A 14,866-nucleotide genomic window follows, 5' to 3' on the forward strand; every position below is an offset into this window, starting at 1 on the left:
TGAGTGAGCATGGGAAGAACAAGTGATGAGGGAGGGGGGGAGATGATCAAGTGAGCATGGGGTGGGGCCTTGGAAAAGGGGCGGGGTAAAGGTATTCATTTTTGTGGGAGTAGAAAGTTGGCAACCCTAGCTGACTTTCAGTGAGACGTAGCCACCTAAATGTAAAATTTCCCTTTTGTGCATGCCATTCAGGTGTTTGTGGGAACAGTGAGCATGCATTTCACGGGATGCACCCATTGGGCCCGCCTACGAAAATTTGGCCTTGTCATTATGTACGGTGCCAACAACAGTTGAATCCAGGTGTTATTGCAATAAAAATTATTAATAATAATTATCTCTGGAGACTGAGGGAAAGTTAGTTATATTTTCAGTTCATTACACAATATAAAGGGGCTGCTATTAACAAGCAAATATTTGCAGGGTTACATATGAGATACGTTTATTTTTTCCAATACACAGAAAACTATTTTTACATTTCAGAAACTGCAATATGGTAACGGTTGGTAAATGTCGGCTCTTTAGGATGACCACTGTGTGCATGCTGAACGACAGTATAATATGCTAATGAATTTGAGAATAACTTGGGTTCAGTGATAAGAATGAACAAACAGCTTTCTAAAACTGGTCAATAGCCCAACATCTTTTGTTGAACAAAACAACTCTCTTGGCTTCCAATCACAAAACCTATTAAAAAAGTGGAAAGTACAGCCCACTAAACCAAGAAAAAGCTGAGACTTACCTACAGTTTGGAAGTTAAGAGCAACCAGTTGACAGCCAGCATTCCAGAAGACTTGTGGCATGTAGTTTGAGGAATCTACACGTGTTCCCTTTGGATAAATCCTGCTAAGCTGCCTTTTGTTATATCTAGGTGGTGAGTGGTTAAGATACAGAACATTTGGCATAATAACTATATAGACTTTCAGTCATTAAATGTAGATGCTCTTTACAGAACAACAGTAGGTTGCTTAGTGGAGTTCTCCAAACATACTACATCCACAGATTCACGTTCTTGGGAGGGCAGCTAGCCTATATACATACTCAGGTGTCTAAGTTGAGGTTATAAAATGATACATGACATACTTTCTATTTGTTCCTGTGAGGGCTAACAGACTCTAAAGAAGAAACGGAAAAGCATGGACATGTGTGGATCTTAGAGGACAATATATCTGTAACTTCAGTTACACTGTAAATAATCTAATATGGTCCTAAATTGCCTCTACAGAAACTAACCAGAGCTGGACTGAGGAAAGCCGAGTTAAGAAATGCTCTCCTCACATGAGTTTCAGATCTAGCCTCCACATAGCGAAAGCAATGGTGAGTAAAATGATGTAGGCAAGCCTGAGCTTCAAATAGCCACTCCACAAATTTTGGATATGGGAAGACACTGCTGTCTGGATGTAGAAGTCGCTCTCAGTTAATGTTCCGTAAGGCCATATTGTACCTGGATCCCTCTTTGTGAATTGCAGGCTTCAAAAGAGACAATGACATACACTGAGAGTCGTTAAATCGAAATGGACTCCTCTTTAGTTATTTTTCTTCAAAAAATAAATCAGTGTAGCTAGCTCCTGGTAATCAGGGAAGAATCAACTGTGACCAGGAATCAAACTCAGATATCCCATATGACTATGCAAAGCACTGAGTTACCCAGATGATCTCTCTCTGACAAACTGTCCTTTGTTTCAATTTATCTTCTATCATTTTATATAACAAAGTACCATTGCTTTGTTTTCTCACATGCTCACTAATGATTTGACTCACTCTTCCTCCCCAGACCTTCAATCTGTATTTTAAAATGATCCCTTTTGCCCCTAATCTGTATCACAAGAATCCACTCTCAAAGCTCAATGAGGTCTCATCAGATGCCAGCTCTCTTTGCTAATGGAAGAGGTAATCAAGTTAACAAAGTTAGGCTAGGTTCCAAATTTCCCAAACTCATGTCTCCAAAGCCCAATGAAGAACCATAACGGCTCTTACTCAGATTTACAAAGCACATAATGAATCTTTCTGAATGCCAAGGATACTCCACGAATTCCACTGGAGACTTTGTGAGTTGCTCAAGCCCTTTGGTTTCCACAAAGGAAGACATTTCAAAACTCCTGTTGCGTTCTGTAGTTCAAAGGGGGAAAACAGTGATGGATTAGAACATTGTTGTTTTCCAGGTTGTTGTAGCCATGTTGGTCCCAGGATATTGTAAGACAAGGTGGCTGAGGCTATATCTTTTATTGGACCAACTTCTCATGGTGAAAGAGACAAACTTTCAAGCTGACATACAGTAGAGCTGCAAAATAATGGGTTCATTGCGGTGCCTATATTCCATCTGCAATTCAATGACTTACCTATTTCACATCACTGTTCATATCATCAAATGATTTCCAAAATTTCCTTTTCCCATTCTTTTAAAAATGTATTTAAAATTATAATGCTCGACAAAGCCACATGTTTGGGGAAATTAAAACCACAAATAAAAGGAAAACAAAACAAATGTTTCTGAGCCAGTGAGCCTCCAAAGTTTAAAAACATTCATTAGGTGAGATACAGCATTAACCCCACACTTTAACAGCCGCAAATCCCAGCTTTTACTACATGTAGTGCTAGAGCAGGGGTCCCCAACGCGGGGCCCGTGGATACCATGGCGCCCACCGGGGCTTCTAAGTGCGCCCACGTCCTGGCAGGCGGACGAGCATCCGCTGAAATGCCGCCGAAGTTCAGCAGCATTTTGGCAGTGACGCCTCTGGGTGACGCTGCTTGCTGCCGACAAACAGCGTCATCCAGAGGCATCAGCGCTGAAATGCCGCCGAATTTCGGTGGCATTTCGGTGGATGCTCGTCCACCGCCACGGTCCTCCGTGGCTTGTTGTCTGGCACCTGCCAGATGAAAAAGGCTGGGGACCACTGTCCTCATCTCATGAATGATTCATCTCATGAAAGGGGACAACTGTCCTCATCTCATGAATGACTCATCTCATGAAAGGGGAGGGGGAGTACTGAGGTAAAATGCAAGCGCACACCAGGGTGCAAACATTTCCAGTTCTCTCCTGCTTACTGCAGGGTTTTGCTAGCTTTTCCAGTATTTCTTCCGGTGACATCCAAGATGAGGATGGAAAATGTCAAAGACAACAGTCAGAAGTACAGTGTCTTGTCAACTATTTTAATCCCGCATTTTCTTGCTGTTCAGGATGAATAAAAAATAAGCACACACTGAGCAGCAGAGGCAGTCATGTTATTCCCACAGCTATGATTACCACGACATGAAAAGAAGAGCAACAACCTTGTTTACTGAGGGACAGTAAAGGTGTTTCATTCTAGGCAGAGTGCAGCACTAGTAAATCTTATCAAGGACTGGGAAAATTATGCAAAAAGATAATGATGCAAAAACACAGGCAGCACAAAATTCAGAATAAATCAAAATACATTGTGGCTGAAGAAACGCTGCTAGAATTTGGGTACTAAATTAGGGCCAAACCATTGGATTAATACTGGAACAATATACCAAAGATCATGGTGAGTTCTCCATCACTGGTAATTTTAAAATCAACATTGGAATTGTTTTTTTAAAAGATCTGCTCTAGGAATTATTTTGGGGGAGTTCTTTAGCCTGTCAGTCTAGATGATCACAATGGTCCCTTCTGGCCTGGGGAATCTATGAATTTGAGAAGGACGCCTTCTTTTCCTCTGAAAGCTTTTAAAAGTCCTCAGAAATTGAGATCACTTTAGTTGTCCAGGCATCTCATGAGGCAATTAGTTGGGATGGACACATGAGCTGCTTAAAAGTTAACACACTTCTCTACCCGGCTTGTGCAATGATGCATTTTAAAACATCCCTAACCATCAAACCAATACATTTGTCAATATATTTGGTACACTCATGATAGACCATGGCCCAGATTTACAAAGGTATTTATGTACCAAAAGTTGCAGATAGACATCAAGATGGATTTTCAGAAGTGCCTGAGTGAGTTGGGTGCCTAACTCCCTTGAAAGTCAATGGGAGTTCTGTGCCTAATCTGCTTAAGCCCTTTATGAAAATCTCACTTGATGCCTATCTGCAACTTTTGGTACCTAAATACCTTTGTAGATCTAGCTCTATGCATTTATAGCAAAAAAAAAAAAAAAAAAAAATCAGGTTATAAGGTTCAGAGGTGTTTTCCTTGGATAAAAGTGTGAGGACAATTCTTTTTCATTCTCTCAACTCAAATAAGACTCAAAGTGTGAACTTTAAAAAAGAGTCACCTAGACACACAAACCAGGGACAGTTTCACTTTGAAAAAATTAATGTTTTCTAAGGACAAGAGTGTATGAAAACAAGGTTTAAATAAGGAAACTCTTTCTACACCTTAGCCACGGCAGCATAATAGCGAGCACTAGAATAAAGAGCTGTCAGGAATAAAAAGGACTAGACTTCTTTTCACAGCACTTGCTCAGTCTATGGAGTTTGCTACCACAACAGCCCACAGGTACAATTGCTGTCAGCTGGGTGTTAAAAGTGAGGGAAATGTCATGATGAAGGGTATGATTTTGGCATGGCTGTTGTTAGTAAATTTCACAGCAGAAGTGTGGGGGGAAAATGATAAGTCATGGAAAGGTCGCCAAAGAATGCAGTACATAATAGTATAGTAGGAGTGCTGGAAGCTGAAACCCAGAGCATGGTTGGGTCCAGCTCCCCACTGCCAGCGTTCTGACCTGGCACATGAGGTCGCAGTGCCACTCTGGGTTGGCCCATCTGCTCCTCCTTCTCCTGAGGGGTGGATGGACAAATCCAAGTGACGTAGACTAGCACAATGCCACTAGGTTTCGGGCCCAATCAGATGTGTTCCTTGGAGTTTAATCAAATTCACCATTTGCGTGACTGCGGTGACAAATCTGTAGCCCAAGTTACGACCAATTGTATAATGGGATATGACAAATCTTATGTCGCTACGCTCCTACAGCCACAATAAGGAAATGGCTGATAAAGAAAGTTTGCTTATGTCTCAAATAGGAACATGGGAACTGCCATCCAAAATCATCACAGTACACTCTCTGATCCAGTAGCCTACAGTAGGTGTGCCAGATGTTTCAGAGGAAGGACTAAATAATCCTGTAATGTAATTATCTGTCCATATAAAAAACTTCTTCCCAACTCCAGGCAGTTAGAGGTTGGCTCATGATCTGAAGCAAGAGAGCTTATATCCCTTCCAAACAGTTTGCCTAATATAGTTGTGGATGGTCTCACTTTCCATATAAGTATCTAGTGCTTTTTAAAAAAAAAGTTCCTGGTGTTACTGGTAGTTGTGGTGACGAGTTCCATACAGACCATCAGGTACCCATCCACCAGGAAATGCTGGGCATGGTAGAAAAAACATTTCAGCCATCAGCTTGTGCACAGGAGAAATGCATGAACCTGACTAAAAAGCTTGCCCCAGTAACCCAGTAAGGGTAAGATTCTGCGCTATCCCTCTAAGGCAGTGGTGATCAACCCATGGCCCAATCAGTACACAGCTGAGGCCCAGGTGACATCCTCAGGGCCATATAGATAATCTATATATTGTGTGAATGTGGCCCACATAACACACAGAGAGCTGCATTTGTGGCCCACAATGGTAGATAGGCTGAGAACTACTGTTCTAAGGGTAAGTCTACACTACACAAAAAAAAAAAAGACATAGGGTAGCAAGTATGAGAGCCTGAGTCAGTTGATCCAGGCAAAAGGGCTAAAAATAGCAGTGAAGATGTTTGGGTTTGGCTGAAACCTGGCGAGGAGGGAGGTGTCTCAGAGCCTGGGCTCCAGCCCAGGTGGGAATGTCTCTACACTGCAATTTTTAGCCCTGTAGTGCGAGTCCCAGGAGCCCGCGTCCATTGATCTGAGCTCTGAGATTCACTGCCATAGGGTTTTTTTTGGCAGTGTAAATATACTGTGAGAAGCAGAGCACAGAACTCGCAACACAAGAGTAGGAGGCTTCTGGTGGTTTTAAGCCACTTTGCATACAGTTGATTTTAGACAGTTGTGGAGATTGGGGAAACCCTCAGTGTAACTTAGGTCATCTTTCGAATCTCTCCACATTACAGCGACCTGGCAATGCCGCCTAGAATCTCTGCAGCGCTATGTGCTGTGACCTCTTACCTGTTGTAAAACAGTCACCAGCAGGTGGGGAGAGACAGCCTAAGCTTATGGCTTGATTGGCTAAATGCATAGAGCTGGCTGCAATTTGCATATTCAACGTAAAAGGAGCAGCTCCCTTTTCTTTTGTGTCTGTTATTTCCTCTAGTGAGACGTGTGCACACCCTTTCTACGCACCAGAATAGCATCCTGAATGGAAAAGCCAGGTCAAAACCCCTGTGGCTTAAGTAAGTTCTCCTTTAAATTTTCCCCAAATTCGTTTTGCACATGAGGCACAAACCCCTCAGAAAAAAAGCCTTTCATTCCAGCAAACTCTAAGCCATGTTGCTTGCACAGAAGTGCCTGCAGTATTGAGAGCTGACTCCCATTCACCAAATGCCTTGGCACCTCTCTTGAAATGAAGCAATTACTGCGAGTCTGTGCATCACATCTGAGTGAGCTCTGTTGCCTCGCAAAGCTCTCAGAGGCAAAGTACAAGCCAGAGGCACAGTGGAGGCCAACTGACCTAGGTTGGTCTTAGAAGTAATTTTGTTGCAGTCACCTGTGGATTGAAGAGCCTGGCCTGCTCTGTGCAATCAGAACGAGAAGCCAAATGGAAGCAGGCAAAAAATGAGCAAGAGTGTTCCCTGCTCCTGCAGAGAGATAACAGAGGTAGGTGAGAACTCTCCCCATCCTTAGAGGGAGCCAGAAGGTGAGCACCACCCCCACAGGTGAAGGAGGTGTATTCACAAGCACAGCACAGGGGAAAGAGAGCTGCTGGCAAGAGGAACAGCAAAACCAGATGGGGGGAACAATTCTCGAGACAGCTTTATAGGCTCAAAGGCTACATACAGTGCACCAGGATCACTGCAGGTTCCATCGGGTGTTAAATCTTCACTGAGTCCTCACTCCTTTTGCGGCACCGCTGCCTGCTGCTTCACCACACCCCTTTTTTCTTTCTACGCTTAACATCTTTGTGGTTTTTGCCCATGCTGCCCCAGGCCACCACCTTCTCTTTATTCAAATCCCTCCTTAGCACACACTGCTTTGGGGAAGGCCAGCAATGCTAATGCAGCTGGCTGAGAAATGCTCCTTCGCACCTGCCATATAAACCAAAACAAAGCCTCGCTGTGCTCAGAGTAGAGACCATCCTACGAGCTGGATTGTTTCAGCTCCATGCTTCTTGTGGTTGGGATGGGTGCTTTGTACACTGTTCAGCAGCAAGCTACTGGAACTCATTGAGGTCTTCTTCCAGCACCCTCTTTCTTTAGGAACTACTAGCCAGACACCCCGAAGGCCTTTCAATACTATCAGTCACAGTTTCTAATGGGGACAGAGTCCCTGTCATGCTCTGTAGATGTTCCCCTCCAACAAGAAATACCTTCTCTGCACTCATCTTCATGAGTCCCATTGAAGTCCCTATTTTATATAGAGATGGAGGCCTTGTCTGTATTAGCATTGTGTTTCACATTTCCCACATTTCCTTGCTCCAGCCCTATCGATGGGACCACTGTGGAGTGTGTGTGTGGGTGGCTAGTGTAGGACTAGCCATCGGTATTGTCATCGAGGCAGCAGAACAGTTTGGGAATCTGAATAAGCATCCAAATATCCAAGCCCTTTGAAGTTCATTTTTTTTTTACTAGTCAGAATATGGGTTCTGTAGGAATCAAACAAGATGAGTGAACCGAAGCCCGTGAATCTCTATGCATTCCACACGAGGAAGGTTTCCAGACCCTTCATGATAAAACATCATTCCTTTTTATTTTACTTATTTTAAAGCCACCTCCATGTGGCTATTCAACTTCCATATGACCTCAGTGGAAAGTCTGAGGAAGACAGAGCCTTCAGGTTCTAATGCTCCCAGGAAAAACAAGCAGCACCTCTGTGTCTTCTATTTAAAATATGTTGTGTTAGGGTTTGAGGCGTATGGCATCTTTAGTCATGCCCTACCAAAGGGAAACGCCCATAGTAATGGAGGAGCTGGCAACTGCAAACGATGTTTGCAGTTATGAAATGGCTCGGCATTTAATCAGCTGTACAATTAATAACAACAATGACGATAATAATAATAACAGGTATTTTTGGTCAAGTTAGGAAATATAGAAATTGGCCATATAAACAGGATAAGTTCTGTGCAGAGACATTTTTTCCATAGGGATGCTTTGCACTTTAGGGCAAGGGTCTCAAATCACTTGACAAAGTTTAATTCTGCCTTACATCATCCTTGGGAGATAAGTATTATTGTCCCCACTTTTATAAATGAGAAACAGATATGCAGAGGGTAAAGAGAGCTTCAGTTTGAAAAGGAGTGGGTGGGAATGGGTTTGTGCTGTTCTCTGCTTCTCAGCAGGGTGCTGCACTGTAAATAATCAGTTTAAATTATGGTACTTTTAAAGTTTTAGACTGCTGAACATTAATATCCTGTTGGATTGTATGTGCTGTCATTATATGTGATGCTATGAAGTATTGTCCTATGTCTTACTGATATATATTGTGAGATTGGGAAAATCCATAAACAGCCTTTCAATTACAACAGAGGAGTAGCCATCAATAGCTCATCAATATCCATCAAGAAAAGAATCCACTATCCTAGAGACTCCTATAGCACGTAGGCAATGGAGACTGCTTCACCAATGGGGACTGCCTGATCCTCCCATCACAGCAAAGATCTTTCCAGCAATCTGAAAAAGTATAAGAGAGGGGAAGTGACATCATCACTTGGCATCTTCCCCCCAGAAAAATGTCTGGAAGACAAAGACCATGAACGGGAGAGGGGTGGTCCCAGGCTGGAATGTAGTCGTAGCCTGTGTATTGACAAACTGTACCAGTTTGAACCATCTGTCAGGGCGAGACACTGTTTGATTCAACTCTTGCTTAGACTAAACATTTAGGATTTAGAATGTGTATTTACTTTTGATTTTCTTAAGGTAAACTATCTCTGACCTTTATGCCTACCGCTTATAATCTGTCTTGCTGGAGTTAATAAATCTGTTTTATATTTTACCTAAAGCAGCGTGTTTTGGTTGAAGTGCTTGGAAAACTCAGCTCAGGTCAACAAGGGCAGCTGCAAGTCCACTATCCTTTGTTGGAGCGGTCAGTGAGCTAGTGAGCTTACATTGGCTAGGCTTCTGACTAGTGCAACATGGTACAGTTCTGGGATACATGAGAAATCATTCATGTAACTCAGTTGGGTGAGTCCCTGCCTGAGGATGGCTGTGTAAGTGCCGTGCCTATCAGAGGTTTGTAGTTTGACATCAGCATCACAATGTGAGAGGCAACCCAGGTTGGTGGGTTCAGAGGACACAGCTATTCACAGTCCAGGTTGCACCCTGGAGACCCCGTCACAGATTCGTGCTGGATTTTTCATAAATGTGACTCCTGCTACTGGAAAAAAACAAAATATTGAAAACTAAGACCTTTATCCTGCATTGACAGAGTTACATAACTTTACTCACATGAACAGTCCTACTGACTTCAAGGGATTGTTTAAGGTTAAGCATGTGCCTTGGTGTTTGCAGTATCAGGAGCTAAAACTGTATTTTAATATCAAAGCTTTTATCTTAGCGGCATACAGTCTTGTTCACTTCAATACAAAGGTGCTTCAGTGTTAACAACAGGGAGTTGTGCAGGCTTCCACTACATTAAACAAAATTATTGTGAATGTGTTTATACACACAGACCCACATTTTCACAAATAGGATCCTAAAGCTCTTCTGACTTGTGTAAGTTTAATATATCGGAAGGCTGGTCTGGTTGTGAATACAGCATGGGTGATTTGCTTAACAATGTTGTGATGTTGTGCTTGAGTTTGTGTTTTCTCACAGTTAAGATGGTAATGAGGCCCCGGATGTGTCTTTTTCAATTCAGATACACTTTTTACATGTGAAACTTCTTAACAGAAAAAAAATCTATGTAAAATTTGAAATTTTACAAACAACTGGGAAAAAAAACAAGGAGAAAACACTTTTGCAATTTAAAACTATAGACTCATAGACTTTAAGGTCAGAAGGGACCATTATGATCATCTTATCGGATATCCTGCACAACGCAGACCACAGAATCTCACCCACCCACTCCTGTATCAAACCTCTAACCTATGTCTGAGCTATTGAAGTCCTCAAATTGTGGTTTAAAGACTTCAAGGTGCAGAGAATCCTCCAGCAAGTGACCCGTGCCCCATGCTGCAGAGGAAGGCAAAAAACCCCTAGGGCCTCTTCCAGTCTGCCCTGGAGGAAAATTTCTTCCCGACCTCAAATATGGAAATCAGCTAAATCCTGAGCATGTGGGCAAGACTCATCAGCCAGACACCCAGGAAAGAATTCTCTGTAGTAACTCAGATCCCACCCCATCTAACATCTCATCACAGGCCACTGGGCATATTTACCATTAATAGTCAAAGATCAATTAATTGCCAAAATTAGGCTATCCCATCATACCATCCCCTCCATAAACTTATCAAGCTTAGTCTTGAAGCCAGATATGTCTTTTGCTCCTATTGCTCCCCTTAGAAGGCCTTCCAGAACTTCACTCCTCTGAGGGTTAGAAACCTTTGTCTAATATCAAGCCTAAACTTCCTGATGACCAGTTTATATCCATTTGTTCTTCTGTCCACATTGGTACTGAGCTTAAATAATTCCTCTCCCTCCCTGGTATTTATTCCTCTGATATATTTACAGAGAGCAATCATATCTCCCCTCAGCCTTATTTTGGTTAGGCTAAACAAGTCAAGCTCTTTGAGTCTCTTTTCATAAGACAGGTTTTCCATTCCTCGGATCATCCTAGTAGCCCTTCTCTGTACCTGTTCCAGTTTGAATTCATCCTTCTTACACATGGGAGACCAGAACTGCACACAGTATTCCGGATGAGGTCTCATCAGTGCCTTGTATAATGGTACTAACACCTCCTTATCTCTACAGGAAATACCTCACTTGATGCATCCCAAGACCACATTAGCTTTTTTCACAGCCATATCACATTGTCAGCTCATAGTCATCCTGTGATCAACCAACACTCTGAGGTCGTTCTCCTCCTCTGTTACTTTCAACTGACACATCCCCACGTTATAACAAAAATTCTTGTTATTAATCCCTAAATGCATGACCTTGTACTTCTCATTATTAAATTTCATACTGTTACTATTACTCCAGTTTACAAGGTCATCCAGATCTTCCTGAAGGATACCCCAGTTCCTCTCTGTACTGGCAATACCTCCCAGCTTTGTGTCATCCTCAAACTTTACTAGCACATTCCCACTTTTTGTGCCAAGGTCAGTAATAAAAAGATTAAATAAGATTGGTCCCCAAACCGATTCCTAAAGAACTCCACTAGTAACCTCCCTCCAGCCTGACAGTTCACCTTTCAGTATGACCCATTGTAGTCTCCCCTTTAACCAGTTCCTTATCCACCTTCAATTTTCATATTGATCCCCATCTTTTCCATATTAGCTAATAATTTCCTATGTGAAACTGTATCAAATGCCTTACTGAAATCAAGGTAAATTAGATCCACTGCGTTTCCTTTGTCTAAAAAATCTGTTACCTTCTCAAAGAAGGAGATCAGGTTGGTTTGGCACGATCTACCTTTTGTAAAACCATGTTGTATTTTGTCCCAATTACCATTGACCTCAATGTCCTTTACTTTCTCCTTCAAAATTTTTTCCAAGACCTTACTTAGTACAGATGTCAAACTAACAGGCCTGTAGTTATCCAGATCACTTTTTAATTTCCTTCTTAAAAATAGGAACTATATTAGCAATTCTCTAGTCATATGGTACAACCCCTGAGTTTACAGTTTCATTAAAAATTCTTGCTAATGGGCTTGCAATTTCATGTGCCAGTTCCTTTAGTATTCTTGGATGAAGATTATCTGGGACCCCTGATTGAGTCCCATTAACCTGGGACATAATGGGAAAAAAGTAAAGAATTAGCAAGACAGATGAAAAGTCATTTCAAATGTTTAAAAATCAATTTAAATTAAAAAAGCTTGATTTCATCCCCCCCCCCATGCATTAATCTTTAGTGGACTTCCCCAAGGTCACTGAATGAGTCAGGGACAGAGTTAGCAACACAGTCTGGTGTCCTGCCACCCAGGTCGGTTTTAACCAATATACAACACTCTAACAATAATGTCTTTTTATACTTCAACACCATAAATACTCAGCCGTAATGCTATAATGCAAGGAGTACCCAAATGAGAATAAAATATGTTTGGATCAAAGCTCAGAGTTAAAACCTGCTGTGTTAAATTTGCACATACTGTTCTTTACAAGAGGCAGAAATCAATTAGGGAAACAGCATGAGAGAGATAAATGTAATGCCCAGATTTTTGACAACAAATACATCGTATTGTTCTGAAAGGTTGGTAGGCTTCAGAGTAAGAGTTTCCTCACTCATTTAGCTTCCTTTATAGTAGGAATATTTTTCCCCAGAATGTGGACTCATAACTGCTATTAGTGTTAATGGAAGTGTAGCAAGGCAGAGTGGCCTCCCTCTAATGTTGACAGGGAGGAACCATTCCCAGCCCCGGCGGGAGTGGGTGAAGCCAGGCCAGGCCCGCCCCACCCTTTGCACTGGAAGCAGAGGAGTGGAACAGGAAGTATAAGAGGCAGGGCTTCCAGTTCAGTTAAGGGAGAGCCAGGGAAGGAGTCAGACGCTTCTGCCTTGCTGCGGGCCCCTGAGCCAGGGACCATGTTTTACCAACCCCTGTCTCTGAAGGAACACCCCAAGGAGCTGTCGGAACAGCCATGTGCCAAGTACGCCAAGGAACTTGGTCTCCTTGCTGGTGATGGAGGTCCACTGTGAGTAGGTTGCTATGGTCCTCACGGGACCACTCCTGAAGAGCACTGTTGGGTTCCGCTACGTTCTGGTCCTACTACCACTGCAGAGTACAAGCTCTTGGCCGGCTGGCAGGGGCCATATCAAGTATTCTCTCAAATGGGGCCAGTAACGTATGAAATTTGGCAACTGAACTGATGGAAGAAAAATCAACTGTGCCATGTCATCTTGGACTATGCCACCAGAAGCTATTCTGATGCAGAGCATCATGGCCTGGACCATTGCAGGAGAGCTCCTTAAATTTTTTGCCCAGGTTGGCTCACCCCGAGAGATTCTCACCGACTAGGGCACCAACTTCATCTCCTGGCTATTCCGGTAAGTTTGTGGGCTCGCAGGGGCCAAAAATTAGGCACTTCCGTCTACCATTCCCAGACCAACAGACTGGTCAAATCTTTTAATTGGACATTAAAGGAAATGCTGCGCAAATTCCTCCTGGGAGAGCTGTGCTGATGGGACCAGCTAATTCCACCCCTGCTGTTGGCTATCAGGGAGGTGCCCCAGTCCTCCGTGGTGTTCTCTCCATTCAAGCTACTCTTCGAGCACCAGCCCCAGGGGTTGCTCAACCTGATGTGTAAGACCTGGGAGCACTTTCTGTCACTGGCCCAGGGACTTGTATAATATGTATTCCAGTTCCAGGAGTGCCTGAACCATGCCAGGACTCTGGCAAAGGAAAACCTGCAAGTTACCCCAGGGATCCAGGAGTGATGCTATAAACATGGGGAACAGTCTTGGACCTCTGAAGCCGGTGAACAGGTCCTGCTCCTATTTCCTTCCGAGAAGTACAAGCTCCTGGCCCACTAGCAGGGGCTGTACAAAGTAACCTATTGGGTAGGGACCAGCAATGTACGCAGTTCAGCAGCTGGACTGGCAGAGAAGAAATAACTGCTCCACCATGACAACCTCCTGAAGACTTGGTAAGAGCAGGAGGGTCTATTGATTGCCCCTTACGCTCCTGAGCCAGACCTGGGCCCACACTATTCTGTTGCAATCAGCCCCAAGGAACCATGACTTGGGGATACCCTCACCAAGGAGCAACAGAGGCAGGCTTGAAGCCTGTTGAAGGCCTTCCCTAAGACCTTCAGTGCCCTACCTGGCCAGACCACTCGGGGGGTGTGATGGTTGTGAGGTGACGCGGCACCTCCCGTGATGTGACCCTGCACTTTTGCATTGACTTCCAAAGGATAAACAGGATCTCTAAATTCGATGCGTACCCAATACCCTGTATCAATGAATTGCCTGACCGCCTGGGGGAAGCTCGCTTCACCACCGCCCCTCACAAAGGGCTGCTGACAAATCTGCCTTAACCCAAACTTGAGAGAGAAGATGGCATTTGCCATGCCAACAGGGATCTACCAGTTTATTTGGACGCCCTTCGGTCTCTATGGGGCCCCCACAACCTTCCAGAGGCTGATGGATCGCCTCCTCCTGCAGCCCCAAGGTTCCTATGCTGCAGCATATCTCAATGACATGGTGATATACAGCCAACGCCAGGAGAACCATCTCAACCAGGTGGCAACTGTTGTATGGGCCCTGCGAGCCTAACTACCAGCCAACCCAAGGAAGTGTCAATCGGTTGGCAGGAAATGACATACCTTGGATACACACTGGGACTAGGACAGCCATGGCCTCTCATTAGAAAGGTCCAGGCCTTGCAGGCCTGGTTACCACCCACCATGAAGCAACAAAGGTATCAGTTCTTGAAGCTAGCCAGCTATTCCCTCTGACGCTGACAGTGAGGAACCACTCAAAATCTCTACAGGGAGTATAAATGTGTATCCAACAGAGAATTTAGTATTAGAAACAGGCAACTTGAAGACAAACATCTTACTATAAGTTGGACCAGTACACACACACACACACACACAGGTTAAAACATGTTTTCAATGTTTTATAATGAAGCTGTGAAGCTGGTTCAAGATAGAAAGTGATGTCAAGACTTCTTGCAGCCCTATTATCGC

General features: G+C 43.6%; 1 protein-coding gene across 2 annotated transcripts in view; it reads right to left on the minus strand.

Annotated features, from left to right (window-relative positions):
• PLCB1 (phospholipase C beta 1) overlaps window positions 1-14,866 on the minus strand; it is a 662,054-nt gene that overhangs the window by 130,973 nt on the left and 516,215 nt on the right. For both annotated transcript variants that reach the window (XM_030558021.1, XM_030558022.1), the window contains exons 17-18: window positions 2,022-2,106; window positions 740-864 (exon numbers count right to left, since the gene is read on the minus strand). In XM_030558021.1, coding sequence (XP_030413881.1) covers window positions 740-864; window positions 2,022-2,106 — 210 coding nt within the window. The remainder of the gene's footprint in view (window positions 1-739; window positions 865-2,021; window positions 2,107-14,866) is intronic.

This window comes from Gopherus evgoodei, chromosome 3 (assembly GCF_007399415.2).
Source record: "Gopherus evgoodei ecotype Sinaloan lineage chromosome 3, rGopEvg1_v1.p, whole genome shotgun sequence".
Classification (NCBI taxonomy): Eukaryota; Metazoa; Chordata; order Testudines; family Testudinidae; genus Gopherus; species Gopherus evgoodei.